The 24968-nt window shown below is 42.3% G+C and overlaps 3 protein-coding genes and 1 non-coding gene across 12 annotated transcripts in view; 2 read left to right on the forward strand and 2 right to left on the reverse strand.

Moving 5' to 3' along the window:
* Positions 1-24968, forward strand: part of LOC143900397 (uncharacterized) — a 141710-nt gene that overhangs the window by 111825 nt on the left and 4917 nt on the right. For 3 of the 9 annotated variants that reach the window (XR_013257775.1, XR_013257774.1, XM_077411685.1), the window contains one exon: positions 8515-12446. Coding sequence is in view for 7 of the 9 variants with exons in the window: in XM_077411685.1 (XP_077267811.1) it covers positions 8515-8548 (34 nt within the window). In the remaining 2 variants the exon portion in view is untranslated. Of the gene's footprint in view, positions 1-8514; positions 12447-21580; positions 23784-24968 lie in introns of those variants that run through there. The other 6 variants (XM_077411682.1, XM_077411683.1, XM_077411686.1 and 3 more) reach the window with 4 other exon arrangements.
* On the reverse strand, positions 1054-6070 carry Inx7 (innexin 7). Its single transcript, XM_077411297.1, has 7 exons — positions 5678-6070; positions 5281-5371; positions 5092-5164; positions 4630-4807; positions 3835-4172; positions 3176-3366; positions 1054-2549 (listed from the first exon to the last, which is right to left on the reverse strand). Exons 1-7 carry the CDS (start codon positions 5769-5771, stop codon positions 2264-2266), a joined length of 1251 nt encoding a protein of 416 aa, XP_077267423.1. The 5' UTR covers positions 5772-6070; the 3' UTR covers positions 1054-2263.
* On the reverse strand, positions 14889-20606 carry Inx2 (innexin 2). Its single transcript, XM_077411679.1, has one exon. It carries the CDS (start codon positions 19367-19369, stop codon positions 18293-18295), a length of 1077 nt encoding a protein of 358 aa, XP_077267805.1. The 5' UTR covers positions 19370-20606; the 3' UTR covers positions 14889-18292.
* On the forward strand, positions 23874-23946 carry Trnar-acg (transfer RNA arginine (anticodon ACG)). Its single transcript has one exon. It is a non-coding gene; the product is annotated as a tRNA-Arg (tRNA).

The following is a 24968-nucleotide window of genomic DNA, read 5'->3' on the forward strand; positions in this document are numbered from 1 at the left end:
AGTGGACAATGGGAATCAATCGTGTCAGTCAGCGAAGCCAGTTCGTCACAATAGGAGTCAAATGTATAAAATTCGAACGCGTGTGGACTGTAATGTAATGAAGCGAATTATGTATAATATATCAACTTTTTAAAGTTATATATTTAAAAAAGTTATATCTTCTATATATATATATATAATTTTGTATATATATATATACAAGTTTTTGGAATTGTAATTTTAAATAAGGTTATTTCACTTTTAACAGCTCCTCACACAAATGCGTTCATAGGGGAGAACCTCTGAAAATTATTATCTTCAACACCCGGAAATCCAACATCCGCTAATATTAATTCTCGGACTAATTGGACTTTAACTGGCCGAAACGTTATCTGAGTCTTCCTATTTCCTGTACAAAAGCTGGATACAATAATATAAAGTAAAAGTGAAGAAAAATGTCATTAAAATCATTGATGATCAAACAATATCGATTTCGAACTATCCCCATGTTTATTCGTAATCATCTCGGTACGGGCTTTAGATATATGTTCCGTTCACCTAGACGCGAGATAAGCCAAGTTATAGAGGTACCCGTTGCTTCTGAAACACCCGGTACGGATATCGTGTCGATCGATCGGTTTCGCCGGCTTGATCCGCGGGTTTGACGCGAGAATGGCGCAGAACAAAGGAAATACGCGGACGCGGGCCTTTTGCCGGTCCGATCGGTCTGAAGTCCAAGCGCGCCGACACGCAGGCACAAGGCTTCCTGGCAACGCGTCTCTCTTTTTCTGCTCTCGTCGCCTCTCATTTCCCGAGAGAACATAATGGACGGAGTTCCGGCCGTGACGATTCCAGCTTGCCGACCCGGACTCTCGGGTTTCTCGGTATGTGCATCCGCACAAAGACAAAAGCCCGCTCTGTAACGAGAGCTCTAAGCGTCTCGTTGAAGAACTTCTGGACGAAGGATTTCGTGCCTCTCGTGATCCGGCCACGTCACGGTTTCAGCATATTCACATTGTCACATTCAGAATTGTTATAAATACCGTGAATATATCAGTTTCTGTAATCTATATGTGTATATCACTATAAATCTTTATTGACAGCATCTGCATTTAAAATATAAAAATCTATATATTATATAAATACTATGTTTTTGCTATAACATACAATATATTGCATTCATATTTAATGCAATTTATGCCAATCGGTTATGTAACATCTAGATGCAATTATTTTAAGAAACCATATATATGGTTTTTACAACAATTTTATAAGGATGAAAGTACGGTTCAGACGAAAATGATTTATCTCGTGAAGACACGGTGAAGATATATACTCGATGGAAGGTGATAAGTATGAAATAATTACGTGGACCTCTGTCGAGCCGATATTTTTGAACGACCGATAAAAGACACGCGGGTAGTAATAACTCTCGCGAGCGGCGGCCCCGGCGAGAGTCGTACCTTTATCTAAATGTATTGAATGTTCGATACTAGGCCACAGCACAATTCCAATCAGAGGCCTTAACGACTTAACGATCCGAACTATTGTCGGGGGCCGGTTTATCGAGTCGGTGCAACGTACGGACGTATTTACACGTATAACCGCTTGCACGCGCATGTGCTCGACATACGATCGCACGTAACGCACACGCGAATCTTCCGTACGAGGTAGTTAAAAGACGATCGACTGGGCGCAGTTATGTCATGCGTGGCGCACGCGCGCGCGCGCACGGCTACGAATGCGACTCCCCGACGACGCACGCGAGACGCATTATTCTACAATCGTAGTAAATCGCGGCTAAAGTATTATACATTTATACGTAAAGAGGCAATTTGGCAGTGTTATAATGCGCGTGCGAACGCACGCGAGATTGTTTGTCCACGTATATAGGTGCGACAATATAGTTTCTTGCTGTCTGCTTTGTGTAGTCTGCATTTTTGCACGCGAGATAGCGATCTCAAATTTAATGGCGTAAACTTTGCGCGATAATCGTCGCGCTGTTATAAAGTCGCACGATTATTAATTGGGACAGATTTATTCGATATTTATCTATTAGGACTATCATATGGCTTTCTGCAAATGTTCTCATATAGGAATTTCGACATATTTAATAGAATATAAAAATAATATGTATATTATAGAGCTTGAATTTCTATCAAAAATGGACAATATGGATCTTAAAAAAGACTGATCTATTAATCTCTATCATTGATCTTTCCGATTCTTAAAATCATCTATTTACAGATAATTATTTAGCGGCCCATTTTATGCTCGTGCTCAATTAGGGACTTATGGAAAGTTTAATGTTATCTTCCCCTTGCTTCTTCAGCAGTTCTTGCTCCACGTCCAGCGGCAGGATTTTGTAACGGGCGTGACGTTTGTTCTCCAGATCCTCTGCCAAACTCTGAAGGAGTTCCTTGAATACATAATTGTCCAGATTCTTTGCGATGTAATAGAGAAACAGCCAGTCACCGAAGTAATACTCGTGAGTGACCTTGAGCACGTTCCACGGATTGTACTTTCCAGGGCACGCCATGGAGAACACGAGTTTGTTGAATGACGTACTTCTGCAAGTGAAAAACCGCAATGAAAGTCGCTCGCCCGCGGCATCGTAATCGTGGTCTGTCATCATTTTTCTATTAAAGAGCTCTTATCGCGGTGCATTAACGTCACTGTTGTTACTCTGTGTATATTCTTTCTTATACTAGTCATTTTGGTATTTTTAACTTTCTTAGGATCTCGCCGACGTATATCCGTCGAACCTTATACAGGCACGCGGTATTATGAAATGTATCATAAAATATAACAACAATAATAATGTATTTTAGTACGCATTTTTACGGAATAATATTGTAAACTTTACGTTATAATTTATATAGAGAAGATATGCTATTAAATAGTATTTCATAAATGAAGAAAGAAATAGATTCTTCCGGATGATATATATACGCACGAATATTCTACACTGGGGAAAAGAAAGCAAACCGTAATGAAACCGCGAGATGTAGGTACTATTTTTGCATAGAGATTACTTTTGCAAACAACGTGTATATGATGTACGATACTTGTAAAATCGTCAAACGAGAATTCTCAAGAAAGAAACCAATGAGCGACTACCGCGATGAGAATTTATCAAGCCACAAAACGTGACAGGCTGACGGCGGAAAAATATGTGAAGACCAAATGTAGCAACCTCGAGTGAAGGATCATGGTCAGTAGTCTCCAAACCAATCCCAAACCGGTTATCACTGCCAGCACGATGAACCAGAACCAAAGGACTGTATAGATCTTCTCGTTAACGATATTCAATGCCATCACACACAGCGCGTCGTGCTTTTGTATGGTACCCGAAGGGCCGTACTTATGAAATTTGCATTTGGTTACCTAAAAACATGGTTGTACCATCCATAAATGCAATTGCATCAGTTAGGTGAAAAATCCTGACATTTCGAAAAGAGCAAAAGTTTGTGGCAAAACTCTAAATGTTAATAAAAATTAATAATGAAAGAAATTTTAAAGGGAGAGAAGGGACAGTTAGATTTTATTAATTTCGATAGTCAATAAAACGTTTGATAAAAATTCTACGCTTTAAAACCGGATTTCAAGCGTTTATGGGGTTGCATTATAAAAGATCAATGATTATAATAAAATTTGTGCATTATAATAATTTAAATAATCTGATATCAATAACTTGAACATTTATAGCATTGATTGTCACTATAAATATACCACAGCTATCAATATTGCCCCGAAATATTATATAATTTATATTATATCAATTTTTAGACACAATATCTGCTTTAATAATAATATTGTGTCGAATATAAAAGTGGCAACATATTGAAATTATACCTTTGGGAATACTATATCGAGTGGGTCAACTTTATCCTTAGACACCGGCTCGGAGACCGACCGGCCGAGATCCAGGAAAGCTCCTCCGAGGAACCAGTTGGTCAAGTAAATTTGCAGGATCACGATTACGAAATTCAGGAACTCGCAAAACATCAGACTGTATGCCCACGGGCGATTCAAATGCAAGCGATTTATAAAGCCGGTGCGAATCTGTTGTATTTTCTCGTCGCGATCTTTTTTCGACGGTACCTTCATATTATCGTTTATCTTGAGCTCCGTTTCATTTAACGACAAAGATGTCATGTGCAATCCTGATACCAGCATGCTTAAACGACCGCCTGGAATTAAACAATTGCAAAAATTACGACGGTCTTTGTGCAGTTGCCGCGCGATGCTGTTCGTAACAATCGCTCGAAACTGCGTTCCGCGATATTCCAATTCGCAAATATAAAACTGCCACAGCAAACAGTACATTTGAGTATTCAAGAATGTCGAAGAATATATTCAAATGTCCTGCGCCACTAATAATTTTTTCGAAGAATATCCGTCGACCGCTTCCGTTGTATGGATTACCATTTCCCGGCATTATACAAAGTAATTTTTCGAATAGCGTAATGTTACGTTGTAAGTGGGACACTGTATACTGTATATGCTGTATGCAGGTGTCATGTGATTAGATCATGACGGCGAGAAAAGATTAATGATGATTAGCTCGCCGCTTGAGATAAACGCGCGCGGTCGTAAACGTCGCGCGCGATACGTCAACGGATACGCGAGGCGCGAGCTGGTAACGACCTTCCGTTTTCCGCCATAGGTAGTGCGGCAAGTAAAAGAGAAGCGCCTGGAAGAACAGGATAAAGGGCACCCATTGGTAATAAGCGTGGTGTATGACGGGGTCGTCTTTGGCATTTGGTCCAACGCCCGGATGCGGCAATTCGCCCTGCTGTACCGCGGTAGCATTCAGATGCTTCACCTGAAGAGTAAATCCAGTTGATAATAAGGAGCGTCTACGGGAAACAATTGTACTCCGGCTTTGAACTCTCACAGATGGGAGAAGAGAAAAGATTCTTTACAACGCCAATAATTCCTGAGTGTGACAACTTTATTTGCGCACTATTGATTGCTTTTTAGTTGTAACATAACAAACGCATACACGCGCAATAGATCAACTTGGTTTTGTAATAATGAAAAAAAAAATCACTGAAAATGATATAGAATCAATCGCATCGTTTATTTTCGTCAAAATTTTAGACTTACCACGGTGTATGTGGACATGAAAAAGCAAAAGGTGTCGATGACGTGAGACGGTACTCCATCGTCGGCGATACACCTATTCAAAATAAGAAGAATCTATCTTGGAGAGCGATATTATATATTGCTTAAATCTAATATAATTGTAAACAATTTAATACAATGAAAAAATTATACAGTTTACCGCACGTATACCTGATATGTTCCCCGATAAATTGTCTAGAGGTGACCAGAATGGACGAAACGAGAAGCAACAAAAACGTAGCTCTATAATGTAATCTGAAAACTAAGCGCACACACAATCGTGTATATATATATATATATATATAACCTATTTTCTTTTTATCTCCAATACCACATGTCTTCTTTCCTACTTGTCATAATACCGCACATTAAGTACATGTTAGGTAAAAGCGATAACTAATCGATAATTAAATTTATGCGATTAGTGAACTGCGCGATAAGTAAAATTCTTCTTCCAATCGTATAATACATCATTGTCATCGCATTAACTTCAATTGTGTTAAATACAAGAGATAATTAATTATAACATGGAAAACACAATGGTTGTTAGAATCGAGATATCTGTTACCGATATTGTCAATGGCTACTCGGTTCTGATTGACTTTGAATTTGACGTGATCCTTGAGGACCGAGAAGGCAGCGAACACGGTGCCGGGCGCCATCCCGGCTGATTTTCCACGACTCTTCCGGGAACAAGGTTAACGTTGTTTACGTTGTTCGAGCACAATTATAACTTGCGAAATTACGAACTCGCGTTTACGTCGCGCATAGCTGATACAAGCATGAACTATCGCGTAAGGTGAACTTCGTGGCTGCCGAGATATTCGAAACTCCGTATCCAGATCGCGAAGCACGACGCTCTATAATCCATATAGAGTACCGATCGAGAACGTACTGAAAACTCGAAAGCATCAATCTCGTAAGCGTTATCAGAAACGACGATTACGCAGCACGTCTCCAGACGTTCCACAAAACTTGGTATTATCGAGAGAGAGGCAGTCTTATTATTGTTAAAACGTTCCATTCGCTCAGATAAGAGCAGATAGCGCGGAGCTGGCGCGAGAAGGCACGCAGTCATATAACTGCGAGTCGAAGAAATAATGAGTCTGTAATACCGATTTATGCATGACTTTGACGACAATCCTCTTGCGAACAGTGTGGATGAAACGTCGACCTATGACCCAGTTGTTTGTAATTTATCATCGCGAACCCTTGAGCATATAGCTGCGAATTGGACAATGAATTTCAATAGGAAAAATGTTCCCGAAGAACAAACATCTTTTTTAAAGCGACACAACTCTTTTCGCAAAATTGAAAGATGATTGCGGTGAAGATGGTTGCTCAGAAGGGGAAATAATAAATAAGCGAAACACGAAACTTTTTTATTAAATAATATTTATTTATTTCAAAAAAGTAATTAAAAAACATTCTTTATCAAATATTTATTTATTAAACTTTTATTAAAACATTTTCTAAGATTTGCCTTTCCACTGATGAAATCACTAAAACGCATAAATTTTAAATATTTATGAGATGCCAATTTCTGACACATCACGAATAATATTTCTCATAAATATTTAAAACTCTGTAATATATAGCGCCAAAAAATAATTTGAAAAAAATGCGACTTTTTTACGTAAAAAAAAAAAAAGATTTATAAACTGACTCATAGAATCTCATTTGTAAAAAGATAATTAAAATTTTATGTGCAAACATACGTCATGAGATATATCATTCCATATATCTGTCGAGCGAATATTTTATAAATTATTTTCACGAAAAAATATTAGATTTATTATCTTTCGGAAACACAACGCGTGAAAATATAATTGAATTATTATGGATGACGCCTTCCTGCATAAACTATTTTGTCCATCAATATAATGAAAAGAACACTTTATATATAATAGTTGTTCTAAAAGGTTTCATAAAAACATGCTGGACACAAAATATAGCGCCGTTAATATTCATTCGGCCTATAATGAGTTCTCGCAAGACAGCGAATCGCTCACAAATTACAGGTAAGTGCCGACAGGAACGGATCGTCGCGTTTTAAATTGTGAAGCCGACGATTTCTTGAAATCGTGAAAGAAAGCACGCGTCAGCGTGTCTAGTTTCATGCGATAGAAAATTTAAAAAATTGATAAATCATCGATTAAAACAGTAACGAATCATATAGGAATATAAAAATACAATTATAAAAAATTCTCATGTTTATTGTATCGCATCTTTTTTGTATAATTTTTCTTTATTAAGAGTTATCAAGAGTTAGCAGCGGGTCGCCAAACATTTTCGCTGTGGCACATAGAAGATATATCTATATCATAGCAACTTATCGCTAAACGAGTCGCTAAACAAACTCGTTAAGCGCTTTCTTCGATGCTTTCAATTTACGATAATTTGTACGGACGTGTTAACTGTCGTGACGCATCTTGACTCTTTACACAGAAAAGAATAGCATTTCCCCCGCGCCATATGGCGATAGTGCCATGCTTTCTGTAGCTTCATCGCCGCAGAAAGATCAGTTATTTCAAGTCTGTATTAGGTCTGCATTTTTCTGCGGCGTTAGAATAGTTGCGCAATTGCGCGTTCCAAGCCCAAGTCTGTCTGGTTTCCCCGTGCAGGATCCGCCCCTGGGATGAATTCGGAATCATTGCCGCGTATATACGGGCAAGCGAGCCATGTTGGTCGAGCCGAACGATGGAGACCAACTGTGGCGCTTGCTTATACCCGTAGCCGCGGCGTACGCGCGCGCGGCACCACAACGTAGACGCGGTAGACGTTGAGCGTCGACGTGGACGGGCGAGGACAGGAACCCTTTCTTTCGAGGACTCGTTCGTTCTGCCGGCGGCTCGGCTCGCCGGGGCCGGGGCCGGGGCCAATGGCCGGTCAAAGTCCCACCTTCGACGTTCACCAGCTCTGCCCCCTCGTCCTCCTCGCGCGGCCGCTCTTCGCGCTCTTTGCCGCGGTGCGTAGCGGTCACCCTTGGCGGTCGTCCTCCCATAGCTTCGCCGTCCCCTATGGCCCCCTCGACGTCCGAACTTCTTGCGCGTCCGACGCTCGTGAAGGGGGGCCCGTCAAATCGGAGCGGAGCGGCGCGGCTCGCCGCCGCCGACCCATCGCATCGCCGAGAATCCCGATTGCCTGATGACCCCCGTTCGAGCACGTCGTTCCAGAATAAATCCTACCTCGCTGATCGATCAACGTGTGGATCGAATATCCATGTGAATGATGGAACCGAGACTGATTCATGATCACGCGGGCGCATTATCTACATTCTAACGCTTAAAATTGAACCCGTGACGGAAACTTTTCCTCCGAAGAATGATAAGAATAAAACGCGCTTCGGAGTGAGAATAACACCTGAATTCCCGAATCTCTCTTACGTAATACCTTTTATTTCAGAGTCAACATTCAAGATTCTCGGAAACGAAACTGACGAATCAAGATTTACTCTGCCCGCGGCGCGGCATGGCACACGAACTTCGCGGGAACTTGGCTCTGGGGACAACGACAGAAAATCCAGTCGGGCTTTATGGCGGTAATCCGCATTAGCGATTCCACCGGATTAGCGACCGACACCTCGTACAAGCGCAGAGAAATATGTAACGCGCGTCGATCCCCAACGCGGGCACGTATACGACTCGAGTTGCCTTTGTATGTATACAGCCGCGGTATCGTATCGTAGGTACATAAGGTATATCGCGTTTCGTTCCTATGATTCGCTCGGTTTAATAGCTGGATTTGTAATTGGAGCTCGCTCGCACACACGAGCCGAACGACATTCGTGGACAATTGAAAGAAGCTATCCCAGCAATTTCAGTTTTAATTGATGATGCTACACGACACACGCAACGCCGCCACTCGTCGATTGACTCGCGAGAACCAATGATTTATTCCCGGAACACGGGATTCATCTTCGTGAATAAATAATTATCTACCGCGAGTTAGTCTATTGATCAATGGTGCATATGCGTGTAATGCTGTTCCGGGGGCCATAAATTAAAATCAGAATATCCCATGCGTTGTAAACTCCTTCGTCTTCATTCGCCCCCTTAATTAATACCTCGAACATGCCGAGCGAGCAAGTCGCGAACAAGAGCCGTCGAGCGAACGTACATTTAAGCCGCTTGAGATTAATTTATTAGACTATTTCTGTCCACTTCTCTTTGTCTCTCTCTTTCTCTCTCTCTCTCTCTGAATCTACATCCTCGTTGTTTACTCGCATCACGTTCCACCGCCACATACGAGGGTATATTAATTCATCGTATGCAATGGCGGATTTGCTCGGGGCCTTGTATAACGTCCTCGTGTCATCGCGTGCTTGCAGCTCTCCGGTTTTTTTCCCCCTTTTTTTTAATATTTTATAATCGTTAGCTATGCGTGTGCGACGTAGTTATATATACATATAAATAAGGCGATAATCCATTTTACTAAATAATAAAACGAGATATTTTTCGTCCCTCCAGCGTGAATGTTGGTCTTGGGACCTTACTGGAGAATTTCTCTTTAAATCCCGTCTTTTTAAATCCTACTAGCCAGTTTTCCTTCCGAGAGATTTCCAAGCTCTCCATTAAGGAAACGACAGGTTCTTCTTCTAAGGGAATCCTAAATTCTCCACTAGCGTCGCTAGTCTTACACTCACGTCTCACGTCTCTCGAAAGACGAGCGAATTCAACTCACGTTCCTGGCCGATTCTGAAAATGCTGCTGCTCGTCCAGCCACGTTACACGTGCGATGTAACGTGACCGCCACCGCTTTATTATTCCGATCTGGTCGTTAACGTCAGATTACTGTCTGCTCGCTATGGCATGCGAGTCGGCGCGACGAATCGTCATAGAGATGAACGTTTCCTTCGGGATAAATACAGCCCGGCACGCGTGGAGTCAGGCTGCGTGTAACGAGCGCGTCATTGTACAACGCTGCTCTCTAATTTATTAGATGTCGTTGTGCGAATGCCCTTTCATGAACGCCCACCGAGGTAATGTATCTGACGTCACATCATATATAAATTGATACGTGAAGTCGCCGATGGGATGGCATATTAAGATACAATTGTGAATTCTCATCGGACGAAAAGTTAAAATTAAAAGATACATTAAAACTATATGACAAACGAGATTACCTAATACTTAATATATTATATACGACCATGTGACGATTTAAAATATTATTTTGGGATAATTATATATTAATTTTTTTTTATTGCCAACTTTCTGTAAATTTTGTGACTAGTATTTTATTAAATTCAAAATTATATATTTTTCTTCAAATTTATATCGTCACATTTCATATTAAAGAGATTAGATAATTTTTATCAAGAAAGGTATGGTTCAGATATGGCTAAACAATGCTAAGCGTTTATGATAAAAGCCGTGGTATTTCCTACAATATTGTCATTATTTACAGTACATAAATGGCTTGATCTACTATCTTTGTGCACACATGATATCCTGAAAGCTTGTAAACGAGAATATACAATTTCATTTTCAAGGATATAACATAATATATATATTATTAAAAAATATATAATCTAAATAATATATATTATATTATGTAAAATATATAAAAGTATATATTACATTAATTATATATACATGCTACATAATATAATACTACATTTAATGCTATATTTAGTGTATAAGTTCAAGGTTGCAATAATTACTATTTAGGTGTAATTAAAATGATAATTACTGCAACTAATTACATAAAAAAATCAAGCGCAAGTAGTACTCATTAACGCGCTCTAACATTTCGATCTTGCGCATTAAGATTCGTCGGCAAGGTTTAAACTCCACGGTTCTCCCCTTCGGATAATGACGCGCCAATTTCGTTGGCGCGCGGGAAAATTTAGTTCGCTAATGCAGTTCAAGTGCAATAACGTACCTGATGATCGCGGGAGGGAAGCGAATCGCAATTGCTTGGACCTCGAGAACGCGACGCGCGCCCGGGCCTGCCGTTCGTAATCGCGGAGGGCGACACGCACGTACAGCTCGTTAACGGGCCCCACACCTACGCGTTCTCGTGACGCGACGCAGTACAATGAAATCGACGTCTATGTGGGAAAACTAAGGTCACGACACGTTGTTTCTAATATTAGCGGCGGCCAATCGTGCCGCGATCCCCGGTGATCTTTACACGGCTGTCATTTGCATCTCAATTATTGCATCCTATTGCTGTTCCCGTTAATTGCGGGATTTCGTTACCTCGTTTCGTCCGTGCCGAATTTAGAGAAAAAAATATTTGCGTGACAACTCATTTGTTAACACAAATGTAATTATATGACCATAGATGAGAAAACAATATATTATGTTACTTTGCAATATGCTTATTTATAATTTCAAAAATCACTTTATTTTACGAATAATGTTTAAAACATTTTTACGCATTACATTTTAAGCATTGTCAAAACAGAAATAAAACATTAGAATGTCACGGCACCAACAGTTCAAACACGACGCCTGATGAGCCACTTTAGTCTTGAACTTATCACTTCTTATCTATTTTATAATGTTAAATATAAATAAAGTGACGGATAAGAAAATACTATAGTTTTTTTTTTTCATATTTTTCCAAATTAACGGCGGCTCCATGTTGAATCCTGCGATTACAATCGAGGGGTTCAATGTTCAATCATCATTTATCATTAACCAAATATGCTTTAATATCGTTTTAATACCTTAATCGCCCGGATAGTGGATTCCTGAAACAAGTTTTTCTTCTACATGCACCCACGCCCTTCTTACTTACCATTGACCTACAAAAGTTGCGCGCTTATTGCGCGACGAACCGTCATCAGGAAAGGGAAAGAAACAGGGTCACTAAATAGAGAAAGTGAGAGAAAAAAAGACCAAATTTAAGACAAAAACTTGGATCGTTGCTTAATCGTTGATATTTATTAGTTTAACTTCACAAGAGAAAACATTTTGTATTAAAATATATATATATATATGTATATATATAACATTCTCATTCCTTAGGAGGGCAGTGTTTTCTGGCCGCGATTTAATCACGCGCGGTCGAAGAGCGAAGAGACGATAAGTAAAACAGATATACATATATAAGAATATAATTTCCTGCTCGACCTGGATGCGGCGACGTGTCTCTGTTCTTCGTTCTTCGAGAGTGTGTGTGTGTGTGTGTGTGTGTGTGTGTGTGCGTGCGTGCGTGCGTGCGTGTGTGTGTGTGTGTGTGTGTGTGTGTGCCGGCAAGTACGGTGCCCTTTTCTCGGACCTTGCTACAAATTATACTCTTAATCGCAACGATTCGGCATTTGGCGACCGGTGCAATTTCGGTGCGAGATCCGATCCCGACGCGCGAGAATGGATCCACGGCGACGGGCGTAAAGCGCATTTTCCTCCGAGCGGCGCGGGCGGTCCCCCGGCGGTCGGGGAAGGGAAACTCGCCGGAATCACACCGATCCCGGATAACAAAACACCCGTGACGACATTCGTCGTTCGACGCCGACGACGTGTACGCGATGTGTACAGCTACCGTTTCTTAAGCCCTATCGTCATATCGCAGATAGCATATCTCTCCTACTCCTACTTAATTCTTATAAATATCGTCGATACATCAATGACGGGGGGAAGAGAAAAAAAAATCAATCCTATATAAATGTATGAAGAAGGCAACATGTGTGTGTGTGTGTCTATCGATTATTTTGTGCGCTCTTCTCATCGACACATTCGAACGAATGCTGTACCATACTCATCTATGTACTTCGTGTATCTCTCCCCTCTTCCACAAAAATACTACATATTTATTCTACTGTATTGCTTTTCTGGCTTATCACTGTGTTGCAGTAGGCGCGAGAGCTTGGGCGACCACCCTTCTCCCTGTCTTTTTTTGTTTCTTCTCCCTTCCGGTTGAACAGAAATCGGACAAAGCAATACATGCGTGTATATCGGCAGCGCGATATCCTATCTACTCGTCGCGATGCACCTCTACCGCTGGAAGCGCCGTATCCAAAGACGTATATATACGAAAGGAAGCGAGAGGAGTTCTTATCTACGCTTGGCAGGATGCAGGCACTTTTGGTTAGTTACACGGCGTATGATTCCGTTACAGCTATATCTCGTCTCGAATGCACATGGATATCCCGTCTCTATACTCGAGCGTGCGCAACTGCAGTTTCCAGATAAAGCCGCAGTTTTCAGATAAACAACGCTCGCTCGCGGCTCTGGTTCCAACGTAATTTTCTATATGTCTCTAATCAACGGAATGTCGGTGCATTTACGCGGAAATCACGTCCCCTTTCTCCTCCTCTAGAATTTCACCTCTATTGGACTTCGAAAGTCTCTCGATTACGGAGATCACGAATTTCGTCAACTTCGAAAATAACTTCCACGGAGGCGAAAAGGGTGTGCGTGTACAATAAAAAAAATTTCATTTGTTTTTTCGTTCGAAAACGACCGCAGTCTTTATTGGAATGTCGATTGCTTGTATAAGGGAATGCACTTTGTACTTAAACGCTAACCAGGCACTTGTTAGGCGTAACGCACATGGTGAGCGTCGCGGTTAAATTTTTCTAGGAAGTAACATTGAAACGATGAAGACAAATGCTGACCGAGACGATCATTATTGCCGCGCGAGAAACGGAAATAAAGCGAGGCGGAAGGGAAGAACGCCTACCGACACGAAAAAAAAAGAGATATATTATGCAAATCCTAGCGTAGTTATCTCCGACTGATGAGCGACAGGTTGAAAAGCCTCGGAGAAAGTAACGCGATATGGCTGATATGATATAACAGGACAACAGCGTTGCGTTCGTCGTTAATAATAATTCTATCTCGCGTATACATCTAAAGGCGATACAAAATCACGGCGACGTGGAGTGTTTCGATTACCTGGCAGTCTTACTTTGAGCATAGATCTTTCGGAAATGTTCTAGATGGCAAAGAAGCGAATAATATAAAATCGCGCCGCGTTTTATCCTCTCTCTATATAACTCCTTTATCTCTCTAATAAATTCTACAGCGCTACAGCACTATACCCATCCGTATGTTCCGTAGACGTTTTGTCGCCGAAAATGGGCGTTTTTCTTTTTACGCGTTCGAAACGCGAAACTGACGTTGCATTACAATGTCGCATTACCGTGATATCGGAATGTCTGTATTATATCTACTATTAAATCTACACTGATATCCGATTCACTAAAAATTTTTCTTCTTTTGAGAACTGTTAATTATAGAATGCACTTGCAAACTTTCGATTTTTCTGTCAAGGAAATCTCGATCCCAATTATCGTGTACACCGATAAAGTGCTATCGGGAATAATGATGTGTCATTTTCAATATACAATTGTGTCGGTACAAGATTAAGATAAGAAAAACACGGGTTGCCGAATAATAAAGTTTATAGACCGGTCGTATCAGTTTTCTAGCGAAATAGATCGCGAGGCATTTTAGTGTCGCGCAATTCCCCGAGCCCTACATCCTGAACGTTTAAATCCTTAAGCGTTATCTCGGTGCCGTTATCTTGATAAAGCTTGGACAATCGTCTCGAGCGTCAAATCAACGGGCTGTTAATTTTTCACGCTCGCATACTTATCTTACGCAGCGGAAAGTGTCGCTGACTACGGGCTACCGGGCAGGTCGTCACGTTTCGAACTCCGTCGAATAACATAAACGCGAGTCGACTCAGGTAGTAATGCGATATTAGGTATTCCACGTGAACACGTCAGTGGGATATTAAAGTAAGCGACGTTCGCTCGCGGTCTACGTGCAGAATATACGAACGGTAAAAGGTAGCGCTCTCCCGTTTTTTTTTTTTTCCCCCAATATTTATTGATCGTTTACCTCTACGTGTTGAAATATCTAAACTATCGCTTGTGAAACGCGTGTGATGTCGATGGACGAGTGAACTGAGAGCAAACTGCATTTCATCGTTCACGTAATATTACGTTATATCGCACATAAATTACTTAGTATAAACAATTTAGGTGTCTTCTCTCAGGCGCAGTACAGTTTTTTAACGTTACGTCAAAACGTCAACGCGTTGTTACAATAACATTCGCCGATTCATGGTGCCCCAGTCTTACATATATACCATTAAAAATAAAATCGCTGGCAGACGTGTACATACTTTGTAGCGTTGCGGTTTGGCCCCTCGACGCATCGCACTTTTATATCGTAAGTCCGTGTTGTAAAAAGGAATTATGGCGAAGAATAATCTGTGTGACGACTTGGTCCCCTCAAAAATATACATTAATTTTACGTCGTATAAAAGAAGAACTGATGCGCGCGAGATACAGCGCGTCGATTATGTAACCTAGTTTATAAATCTAAATTTCTCGGTGCTCGCGGTACAAAATATCGCGAGCACCATTCTTTTTTGTGCGCGGAATGACGAAGAAGACGCGCGTTTAATATCTACGCACTTATGCATAATGCATTCACACGCACACGCACACGGCACTCCCTCTCTCACTTTCCCATCTCCCTCTTTCTCCCCCTCATTTTCTCTGCATGCTCACCATACATGTACAAATCAATTTTTCCTCTCTTTCTCTCCTGTAACATATATATAGCGACCTACAATGTACACGCGTGTTCTTACGACACGCTTCTAGTATATAAGAAAGATCAACGTGATCGGTAGCGTAAAGAAACCAAAAGTTAGATTAGGTTCGCGGGGGGCGGCGAGCGCGATTTCCCCTCGTATATGTGAAAGCGATCGAGGGGGAACCAAGGAGTCGCGGCGCGAGAACCGAGAGACTCTCGGCGTACGAACGCGCGGATGCTGAAATCTTTTACCGAACACTCCCCGCGAGGAGATAAATCTCACCGCGAAAGGGCACGTCCGGTCCCTGCTTTACGCGCTCACAGGATCGTCGCCGGCCCGCGATTCACGCGCCGAACTCGAGAGACATGAAACGCTCGATACAATGGAACGAGGAAAAACAAAGAAAAGGAAGAAAAACGAAGATAACAGCTAAGGCAGGAATGGCTGCTGAAATAGCACGCGAACGCCGTCCCCCGCTTTATCACACGATCCAAGTCCGCGAACGAAGGGCTTCCGCAAAGTGCCTTTGGGAGCACACTCTCGCCCTTTTGTTTCCATTTTCCTTTAAGCTCTCTTTCACGGTTGTTTCTCTTTCTCTCCTCGTTTTCGTCGAAGGACGGATCCCCCCTCGTCCTCGGGGACGATCGCTTTCGAAATGGCGAAAAAGCTGCGAAAATATGCGGGGGCATAGTGGGCATAAGTTGCCGGGGCGCGCTCACGCGGAGCGGCGCGGCGTGACAATGGGAACCCCCCGGCGCGGCGGGCGTGCGGCTCCTTCCCCGCATATTTCCTCCGTTCCCGAGTACCTATATATTCCTACGAGGCAGGCCGTCGTTCCGTTCCATGTACCTTCCTTACGGACGTACACGGCTACACGAGGAGCTCCGTAGGAATGCAAGCGCGAGGAACGGACGCGCGCAGGAGCGCGGCGAGGCGCTTCGCGGAAGGCTAGATTTTTTTTTATTCTCCGCGCGCGCACGATCGTGGAAATGACGTTCGCGATGAGGGAGGGCTTTATCCGCGGTTGCGTGTGAGCCCCGCTCGCGAAGCACACGCGTGGATGGGAACGATAACGGTGACGCAGGCCAACAAACTTGCTCCGATCTTCACGTCACCGGCTCGATTTCGTGTTAATTTGGCGTTAAAAAAAAATGAAAGAATACGGTCCATCTTAATTTTCTGATCGATTAATTATCGTAATTACACGAATGTAAAACAATCGAGTCGAGCTGCGGTCGTGTGACTGTTCGTCATGGCAAAAATAATCGGATGACTCGAGTAAAGCAATCTATCGTTTTAACGCTTATCTCGGGGTCGGGAGTTTCATTTCTATATTTATAAAAATAAAGGAGGATAACTCCCGTTTTTTTCTTAAATTAACTTGAATCATTTTTACACGAGACTGATTGAAAGAAATTGTATTCGATTGATACGATATACCAAATGAATTTATCGCAAACTGAAACGATATTTTAATTTATATAAAGAAAAAAATAGGCCATTTGTCGTAAGAATCCAAAATTCGACGATCTGCGTTACTCATTACGAAACACAATTCGCTAAAATCCAATATGTAAACGATAATAAACAATAGACGGTAAGAGTCCGACGCGTGGAGTCGACGAGTTGTGGAGCCGCGAAGTTCTTGCTCGAGGAAATGTAGGAATGCGCGAGGGTAAAATGAAGGAAGCGGACAAATGTAGAAAACAAGTGGAATGGGCGGCGTATAAAATCGATGGGAAACTCTCCGCAGGTGAAAGGATCCGAAGACGAGGTGAGTTCGACGCGAAGACGAGGAGAGGCGAGGAGACGGGCGGCGAACTGCTGCGCGCTTTGTCTTCGCACCGCAAACCCGACGTCGAATGGAAGCGCGTACTCGCGCGTATAAAGAGGTACACGGCGAGACATAAAAAAATCTTGTCCTAACTACCCGGGGCCCAATCGCACCGACGCTAATGCTGACTTCAACCTCGATCGACTCGGGGATCCTGCCTGAATTCAGAATTGGAATCGGGAGAGAGCGGATAAACCGATCTAAATTCCACGTCGATAACAACACTCGTTAATTATACATAATTAGACATAATTAGCTAATTATATTTATTTATCTATTAAATTACCTATAAATTGAAATAAACAAGGGTTTTTTGTTTATCAATCCCGATCGTCAAGCGGATTAACTTATCTCGATTGACTAAATCTCGCTTCTTTATCGACGTACATCCAGATCGGATCAACATCCGTTCGTGTGAATTATTATAATCCATAATTGACTCCGATCGAATTAATTCGGAGCATTCCCGATCGTCCATCACGGTGACGATTAAATTCAAGGATCAATTTAAAACTAATTCCAATTAATTCGATCTTCCTTCCTCGTCTGTAACACGAATAAAATACAATATATAAAGGCCAATAGTCCTAGAGAGAGATCGGATAGTCGTCGGTGCAATTCAACCTAAAAACGCAAACAATTCTTCCAATCCTCGCTTCGTGTCCGCGATATCGGTACGGCTGTCTCCCCCTCACCCTCTCAATCTCTAATCCGGAGACGGGGTCCTACCGTTCGCTTGTTCCCTATGTCGGGCGGGGCAACACTCCGGGGAGAGAGATGAGGAACCTTCCGGAGGACTCGGGGAGCGTCCCTTGAAGAAAGTCCTTCCCGACCGTACGGCCGTTAAACGCTCTCCTTGCCCTGGAGCTTAGTCGCGAGATCGGCGATGAGCTGCTTGTACACCAGCGGATCGATGTTCTTGCCGAGCTGATAGAGGACGAACCAATCGCCGATCTGGCACTTATCGTTGATGGTCTTGATCTGCTCGTGCGGCGAGAGACGCGAGCGCGCTCGCAGCAGCACCATCCGCACCTTCGGCCCGAGTACCACCGCCGCGCGATAGAGCAGGCTGAGACCGCTCAGGATCGACAGGACGATGAACCAGAACCAGAGGAACACGTAGATCTTCTCGTTGACGATGTTCAACGGGAGCACGCAGAGACCGTCGAATTTCTGGACCGTGCCGGACGCACCGTATTTGTGGAACGTGCACTTGGTCACCTTCGGAAACACCTTGGACATGGGGTCGATACGCTCCTCCGGCTCCATCTCCGTGAACCTGATGACGTCGGAGCCGTACGTGGTGAACTCGCCGTCCAGGAAGAAGTCTATGAAGAAGATCTGACCGACCACGTTGGCGAAGTTCAGCAATTCGCACAGGAAGAAGCGGTACGCGTAGAAGTTCTGCGAGTGGAGGTTCGAGGCGAAGTAGTCGACCAGCAATTTACGCCGGTCGCTCTTGCAGTCCTCGCTTACCACCGGACAGTTGAGGTCGAGCACCAGCATCTTGATCCGGCCGCCTTCCCACGTTTTCCACAGGTAGCGCGGCACGTAAAAGAGGATCGCTTGGAAGAAGAGGGTGAAGCAGACCCACTGATAGTACTTGTGATACTTGACCTCGTCCTCGCCCTCGACGTGGGCGGCGACCCCGGGCTGCACCAGGTCCTTACCGACGATCCCGGTCCGGTCCGGGATCGTGAAGGTCGAGTAGATCCAACAGTAGGTGTCCATCACGTGCAGGGGGATCTCGTCGACGATGCAGTCGATCGGGTCGCCGATGTACTGCCGGGAGGTCACCAGCAGGGAGAAGACGACCAGGCCGATCACGGTGGCCTTGTAGTGCAGCCGGAACACATTGTTGTCGATGCACACGGAGTCGAGCTTCAGCAGCCCCTTCACCGAGCCGAACACGTCGAACATGGTGGCGGCTGTGCGTCGTTTTACCCTCTTTCCTACCTTTTCTCACTGTACAATCGATTCCTCTCTCTCTCTCTCTCTCGTCCTCGCCGTACGCGCGGCTTGTACACGCGTAACCGATGCGTCCGACCGGTCCGGTCACAAACCGAATTCGTTTTGCCCCAGTGTCCGGCCGTGCAGCGCTGCAGCCTCCACCGCGTCCACGACGCGACACCCGTCGTGCGCGTTCGAGTCACGCTCGGCGGCTTCCGCGCTTCCTCGTTTCTCACTCGCGTAACGCCACAACCCCTCGGTGGCGGCGGAGCGGTGGCCGATCGGCGTTACGTTAATTCGTTCCGTCTGGCGTGCGCACACGTGCGCTCACGCTCCTGCTACACGCCCGTACTACGCGGCGTCGCGTTCGGCGGATTCCTACTTTCCTTACGTTCGCGCGTTCAACAACGCGCTATCGTCGCGCGCACGCGTTCACTACACTACGTTACCGAGCGTCACCGGAGCGGCTCTGTCGTAATGGCTGATGCGCGCTGCGCTCGAGACGCCGTATACGCGACACAAGCGCACGCGAGGACACGACGCGCGTTCCACGAGCTGCTCCCTTTTCCTTGCCTCTCTCTCTCTCTCTCTCTCTCTCTAGTCCTCCCCCTCTAGCGGCCTCTCCGTCTCGCTCGCGCGCAGCGCGATTCCCTCCTTCTCCACCTTGTGGACGGACTCGCAGGGGCCGGGCCGGTCGGGGACCGAGAACTGTTCGCTTTGCCGTTTGTGTGCGGCGCGGCGGCAGGGAGCAGGGAGTCTCCGTCCCCACCTACAACGCCGACTTTACTCTCCTACTCACCCTCCTAGCCCTGTCCGTCCTCGTCAGTCGTCCCTCTCACCCTATACGCCGAGCGGCTTCTCGCTCTATTCCGTACTACGGTCGTCGGCGACGGGCGACGGTGGCATCGGCGCGCGCTCGCTCGGCCGCTCTCGGTTTTTCGTCTCGTGGCGCGTTCGGCGGACGTCGGCCGGCCTCGGGCACCGTCGTTCGCCTCGCCGCGCCGCGCGGCGACATGACTCTCGCATGGTTGTTACCATGGCGACTGGCTACCGATGCCGCGGGCCGCGGGAGCGTGGGATACTTATATACTCCGAACTCCGAGAGAGCACTTTGATCCGTCTGCAATGTCTGCATCCACAGTCGCGATCGGCGCGCTAAGTCATTAATTCTATTCTTTTTTCGTATCTATTAGAGCCATTATTCTCTATATCTTCAAGGTGTGTAGAATATAATTTTTTGTATCTTCGTTATATTGATAGAGTTATTAGGTAGAATTTAAGACAGATTTAAGCGAACTTCTAATCCGAATTTTAATTTCGATGTAACATATAATGGAAATTCAAGCCTGAAACATACTGCGTCAATTAATATTGAGCGTTGACAGCAAAAAACTAAATTTTTTGTTTCTATTCACGCTGTAGCTGTATTAATAACATAAAAACAATATATGTTAGTTTACATACCAATTTCAATGGTAAATGGCGAATAAAAACGGATGCGTTTCGAATTCGTGTATTAAACAAAAGTTGATTCTTAAATATCTTTTTTTATACATTTTATCTTAGGTTCTTTCACAAAATGGGTTCCCGTTCTATACATCTTTCAAATCATACTCGTATGTGAAAACTTTGTTCTATTTTTAAACCTGCTGCAACGAAAGAGACTGAAAAGCAAGCGGGAATCAAATTTATCGTGCCATATCGTTGAAAAAGCCCGCAAATTGTTTTTACGTTCGCCTCTCTGGGTCAGTGACACAGAATTACACGTTCTGAAGTGTGACGTAACCCATGAATGAAAACGGGTGAAAAACTGTACCGCTGTATCTTCCTTTTTTTTTCTTTTTTGCGCGCGCAACATTGCGCGACAAAGCGTGACGCTCGCATGACGCAAGGATAATATCTTTATCCAAACGTGTGGCTTGTGCCGCAAAGCTCTCACGCTGTTTTACTCGTGACATTTACTCTGAGAGACTTGCGCGGATCTTATAGCGCGAATTATACATACGCTACGGAGATTATAGTATAGTAACAACAGTGTTACGTGCTATAGCTATATGGTAAAATATGAGCAACGGTCGCCTTTCTGAGCTCAGGAATTCGGCCGGGTCTACTCTAAATCCCTTCCCGTCATTGATTTTCTCAAGAGAAAACCTTTAACAAGTGCTTTTTTCTTTTGTCCAGGTCCAGAGCGCAGGTCAAAGGGAAACTAAACTTCTGGGAAACTGTTAAGGAGATTTATAGGAAACTTCTAAATCTGTACAAGAGTTTTTCTACCTGGTCTTCGGCAAAAGGAAAAATTTTCGTACTGGAAGACTCAAGTTATAATATTCGCCGTAATATTTAACCGATTATTATGCTGAACTAGTATAATTAACTCAACTTGGTAAGTGATTTGTTTATCTTGGTAATACCACGGTATCAATATACCGAACAAATATCCCGCAAATATTAATACAGTGAAAATTAATTAAATAATTGAAATTACAACTTGCACTAAGCGATTAATGAATATTTAAAGCGTAATCCACTGCGTTATTGCAATAATATGCATCATTAATATAGATGTTGATCATTATATAATTATATTGCGCAAATTTAGTGCCTTAATTAGTGCGTTAATTCCACTCATATCCTGCGCACCGAATCGTAAATCATTCATGATCATCGTACGCCATTAGGCACCGCACGCATGATCTAAATATAGACCTAGTGTGATGAAACCTACACCTCTTCGCTGATTAATTATTCTCGTTAAATCTATATTTAAAACAGATTACCGCTTAGTCTATCGAGGACCGAATAACGGATAGGGATACCTCGGCGAGACATCGTGTTCGTATATCATCGTTCGCGAGTAACGTCAGCAGGATAACGTTATCTAGCCGAGCAGCCCTATCGTGTTGCGTTGAGAAAGCGTCAGACGTTAAAGTATATATAATAGCCAGCTGTTTGAGTCATTTCGCAGAAGAATCGCGTCCGAGAAAACGCGCGCGCGCGTCATCTCGTTATCTGCCGTCTTCAGGTAGGACCTTATACTCACCTTACCAGGCACGGGTTCGGATGAATCAGCGAGCTGTTTCTCGAAAAAGGATCTTTAACTCTGGTAGCACCACGAAGGGGCCGTAAAAAACTCAAAGACCAAGGAATTCAAACCGGTTGAGCTTGGTCGATTCAAATTTCGAAGCCACTTTTATTTACTCGTGACATTATTGGCGAACATATTTTTCGCCTCTGTCGTGTTTCGACGAAAATTGATTGTTTCACGCGAAACGATTTTTTTAATTATATACGATATATATAACCGGGTTTCTTGTCGGGTCCCATGCACTCGGGAAAAAGCTAGTAATAAATTGCAATTTTAGTTTAAAGTAATTTCAACGTTTCATCAATAAAAATCTTATAACTCCCATCTGAGTGGATCTTATCCTCTCTTTACGCGACGTAACTGGCATATAATACAATTGTACACTGACTGGCACAATATTGATACCAGATAAGCGATATATCTGCGTCAATCGCGAAAAACGCAGATAAAGGTAAATTATATTCTGTATCTCGTTCAATCGTCTGGTGATCTTACAGCCGTTCTTATTGATATACGTAATCTGATCCGAGAGATAAAAACCATAATATTACGGTTATTGAATTTACAATCGGTATTACACGTAATATCGCTACGTGTGATCCCGCACGTGCTTGCGAAACTCGGACACGACGTTTAACCCGAGAATAGTTACTTGAGATGATTTTTACACGCACCCCAACAGAAAATGGAGCTTTTAGTTACGGTAGTTTGCCGATTAAGAATATCTACCTATTTTTTAATTTTTCCTTACTTTTTTTTAAATATGTTGAGTAAATCTATATATATAATAGTGTCAAATATTGATAAATTGTAGAATAATCAATAATATACAATATGTAATTAATAATATAATGACTTCTAAGTGGAGTGTAAGAAACATCCCAGGTGATTGCCGGATCTGACTACGTTCTTGAATTAATATTAATTTAAATATTGGTTCTGGTCAGTCTCTTTTTAAAAAGAAATTTTACTATTAATTTTGTTTGGTATTATCGTTTTCAGATTAATATCGTGATATTGTATCGTTTATGATTTGAAAAGAGAAAGATGAGTTATCTGTTTACCAACATATTTTATTGTAAATTTACAGATACCAGAAAGTAATGATTAGCCATTATTTTTTTAATAATTCAATAAACTGCGTGTATATATAGATCGTGATGTCTCATGAAAAGTATTTATTTATGATAAAAAAATTAGCTACGTAGCACGACTTTATGGCCATTCTACATATGATTCAATGCACACAAAACTCGATGGAATATGACAGATAAAGTCGTCAGATTTTATTATAAGTGACATAGTGGTGATTTATTATCTCACGTTTCACAAGAAAGTAATGAATGTAAACAGTTTTATACCCGTCACAAAACCCATACGCTCAAGGACGGTCCTGTGGCGCAACGGATAACGCGTCTGACTACGGATCAGAAGATTCCAGGTTCGAATCCTGGCAGGATCGTGGAAATTCTTTTTCCTATTTTCTTTGCTCGATTTGAATTTTATTCGATTTTATTTTGAAGAAATCGCTCATTGTCGGCAGAAATTATTAATTTTTATTGAAACGTAACTGCGGTTTCACAAAAAGATCTGAATATTGCATATTATCTGTAGATACTCTCTTTAATGAACTTGGATAATTGAATTTCTGAAGAATTCATTATTTATCCATTTATTTTATTCATTAAAACAAATGTTGTGCTTTTTCTAAGAAACGTTTTGAATAATAAGATTATAACAAGATTTTTATTCTATGTTACTTTTATGAAACGATCTTTAATTGAAAACTATGTGAATACCTAAATGTTATGTGCTTGGCCAAGTTCGTTTTTAGTTATATTTGTCAAGAGAGACAAGTATTCTCATATCGATAAGTACATTAGTCATATTAGATACATTCTCATTATTCAATCAATTGAGATCTAAATATTGAACATGTTAATAAACTATAAAAAAAATGAAACAAGCAGAAGATACTTCTCACAATCTTTTATGTTATTTTTTAACGTAAATGATAATTTTATACTAAATTCCACGTGCAGAGCGATATATGTGTGTATTATTGTATTTCTACTAGATACAATAAAATTGAAGAATGTGCAGTATATTTCCTATTCTCTCATTAATTGGTTAATTATTAAATTTCTTAGGACATTTAAGAAGCTTCGTATTTCCAGAGAAATGAAGAAACGAATAATTTTAATGTAACAAACTATATAGGGTGACATTTCCATATACGTATCCCGATATTTTTCATATTAAGGATATTCCCATCTCAATTTATTTGGATTACATATTTTATAATACACAAATATGTAGCTCTTTAAACGATTTAATTCGTATCTTTTGACAATTGATCTTTCATTTAGCAGCGTAATTGGTGTGATGTGTTATGATATCTTTTATTGTGTATACTTACATAGAAGTCATACATTATATTCTATTATTTCTATTTACTCGCTTGATTTTGTCATACTGTCTCTC

Source organism: Temnothorax americanus, unplaced genomic scaffold (assembly GCF_048541705.1).
Source record: "Temnothorax americanus isolate GAGA-0224 unplaced genomic scaffold, ASM4854170v1 Scaffold3, whole genome shotgun sequence".
NCBI lineage: Eukaryota > Metazoa > Arthropoda > Insecta > Hymenoptera > Formicidae > Temnothorax > Temnothorax americanus.

What these genes read in the sequence shown, in the direction of transcription:
- Inx2 (XM_077411679.1), bottom strand. Translation starts at nt 19,369, where the DNA reads ATGTTCGACGTGTTCGGCTCGGTGAAGGGGCTGCTGAAGCTCGACTCC.
- Inx7 (XM_077411297.1), bottom strand. Translation starts at nt 5,771, where the DNA reads ATGGCGCCCGGCACCGTGTTCGCTGCCTTCTCGGTCCTCAAGGATCAC. An exon ending in TTTATCGGGGAACATATCAG is followed by an intron (nt 5,165 to 5,280) that starts GTATACGTGCGG and finishes TATTTTGAATAG; the next exon opens with GTGTATCGCCGACGATGGAG. An exon ending in TCGATATAGTATTCCCAAAG is followed by an intron (nt 3,367 to 3,834) that starts GTATAATTTCAA and finishes CCATGTTTTTAG; the next exon opens with GTAACCAAATGCAAATTTCA.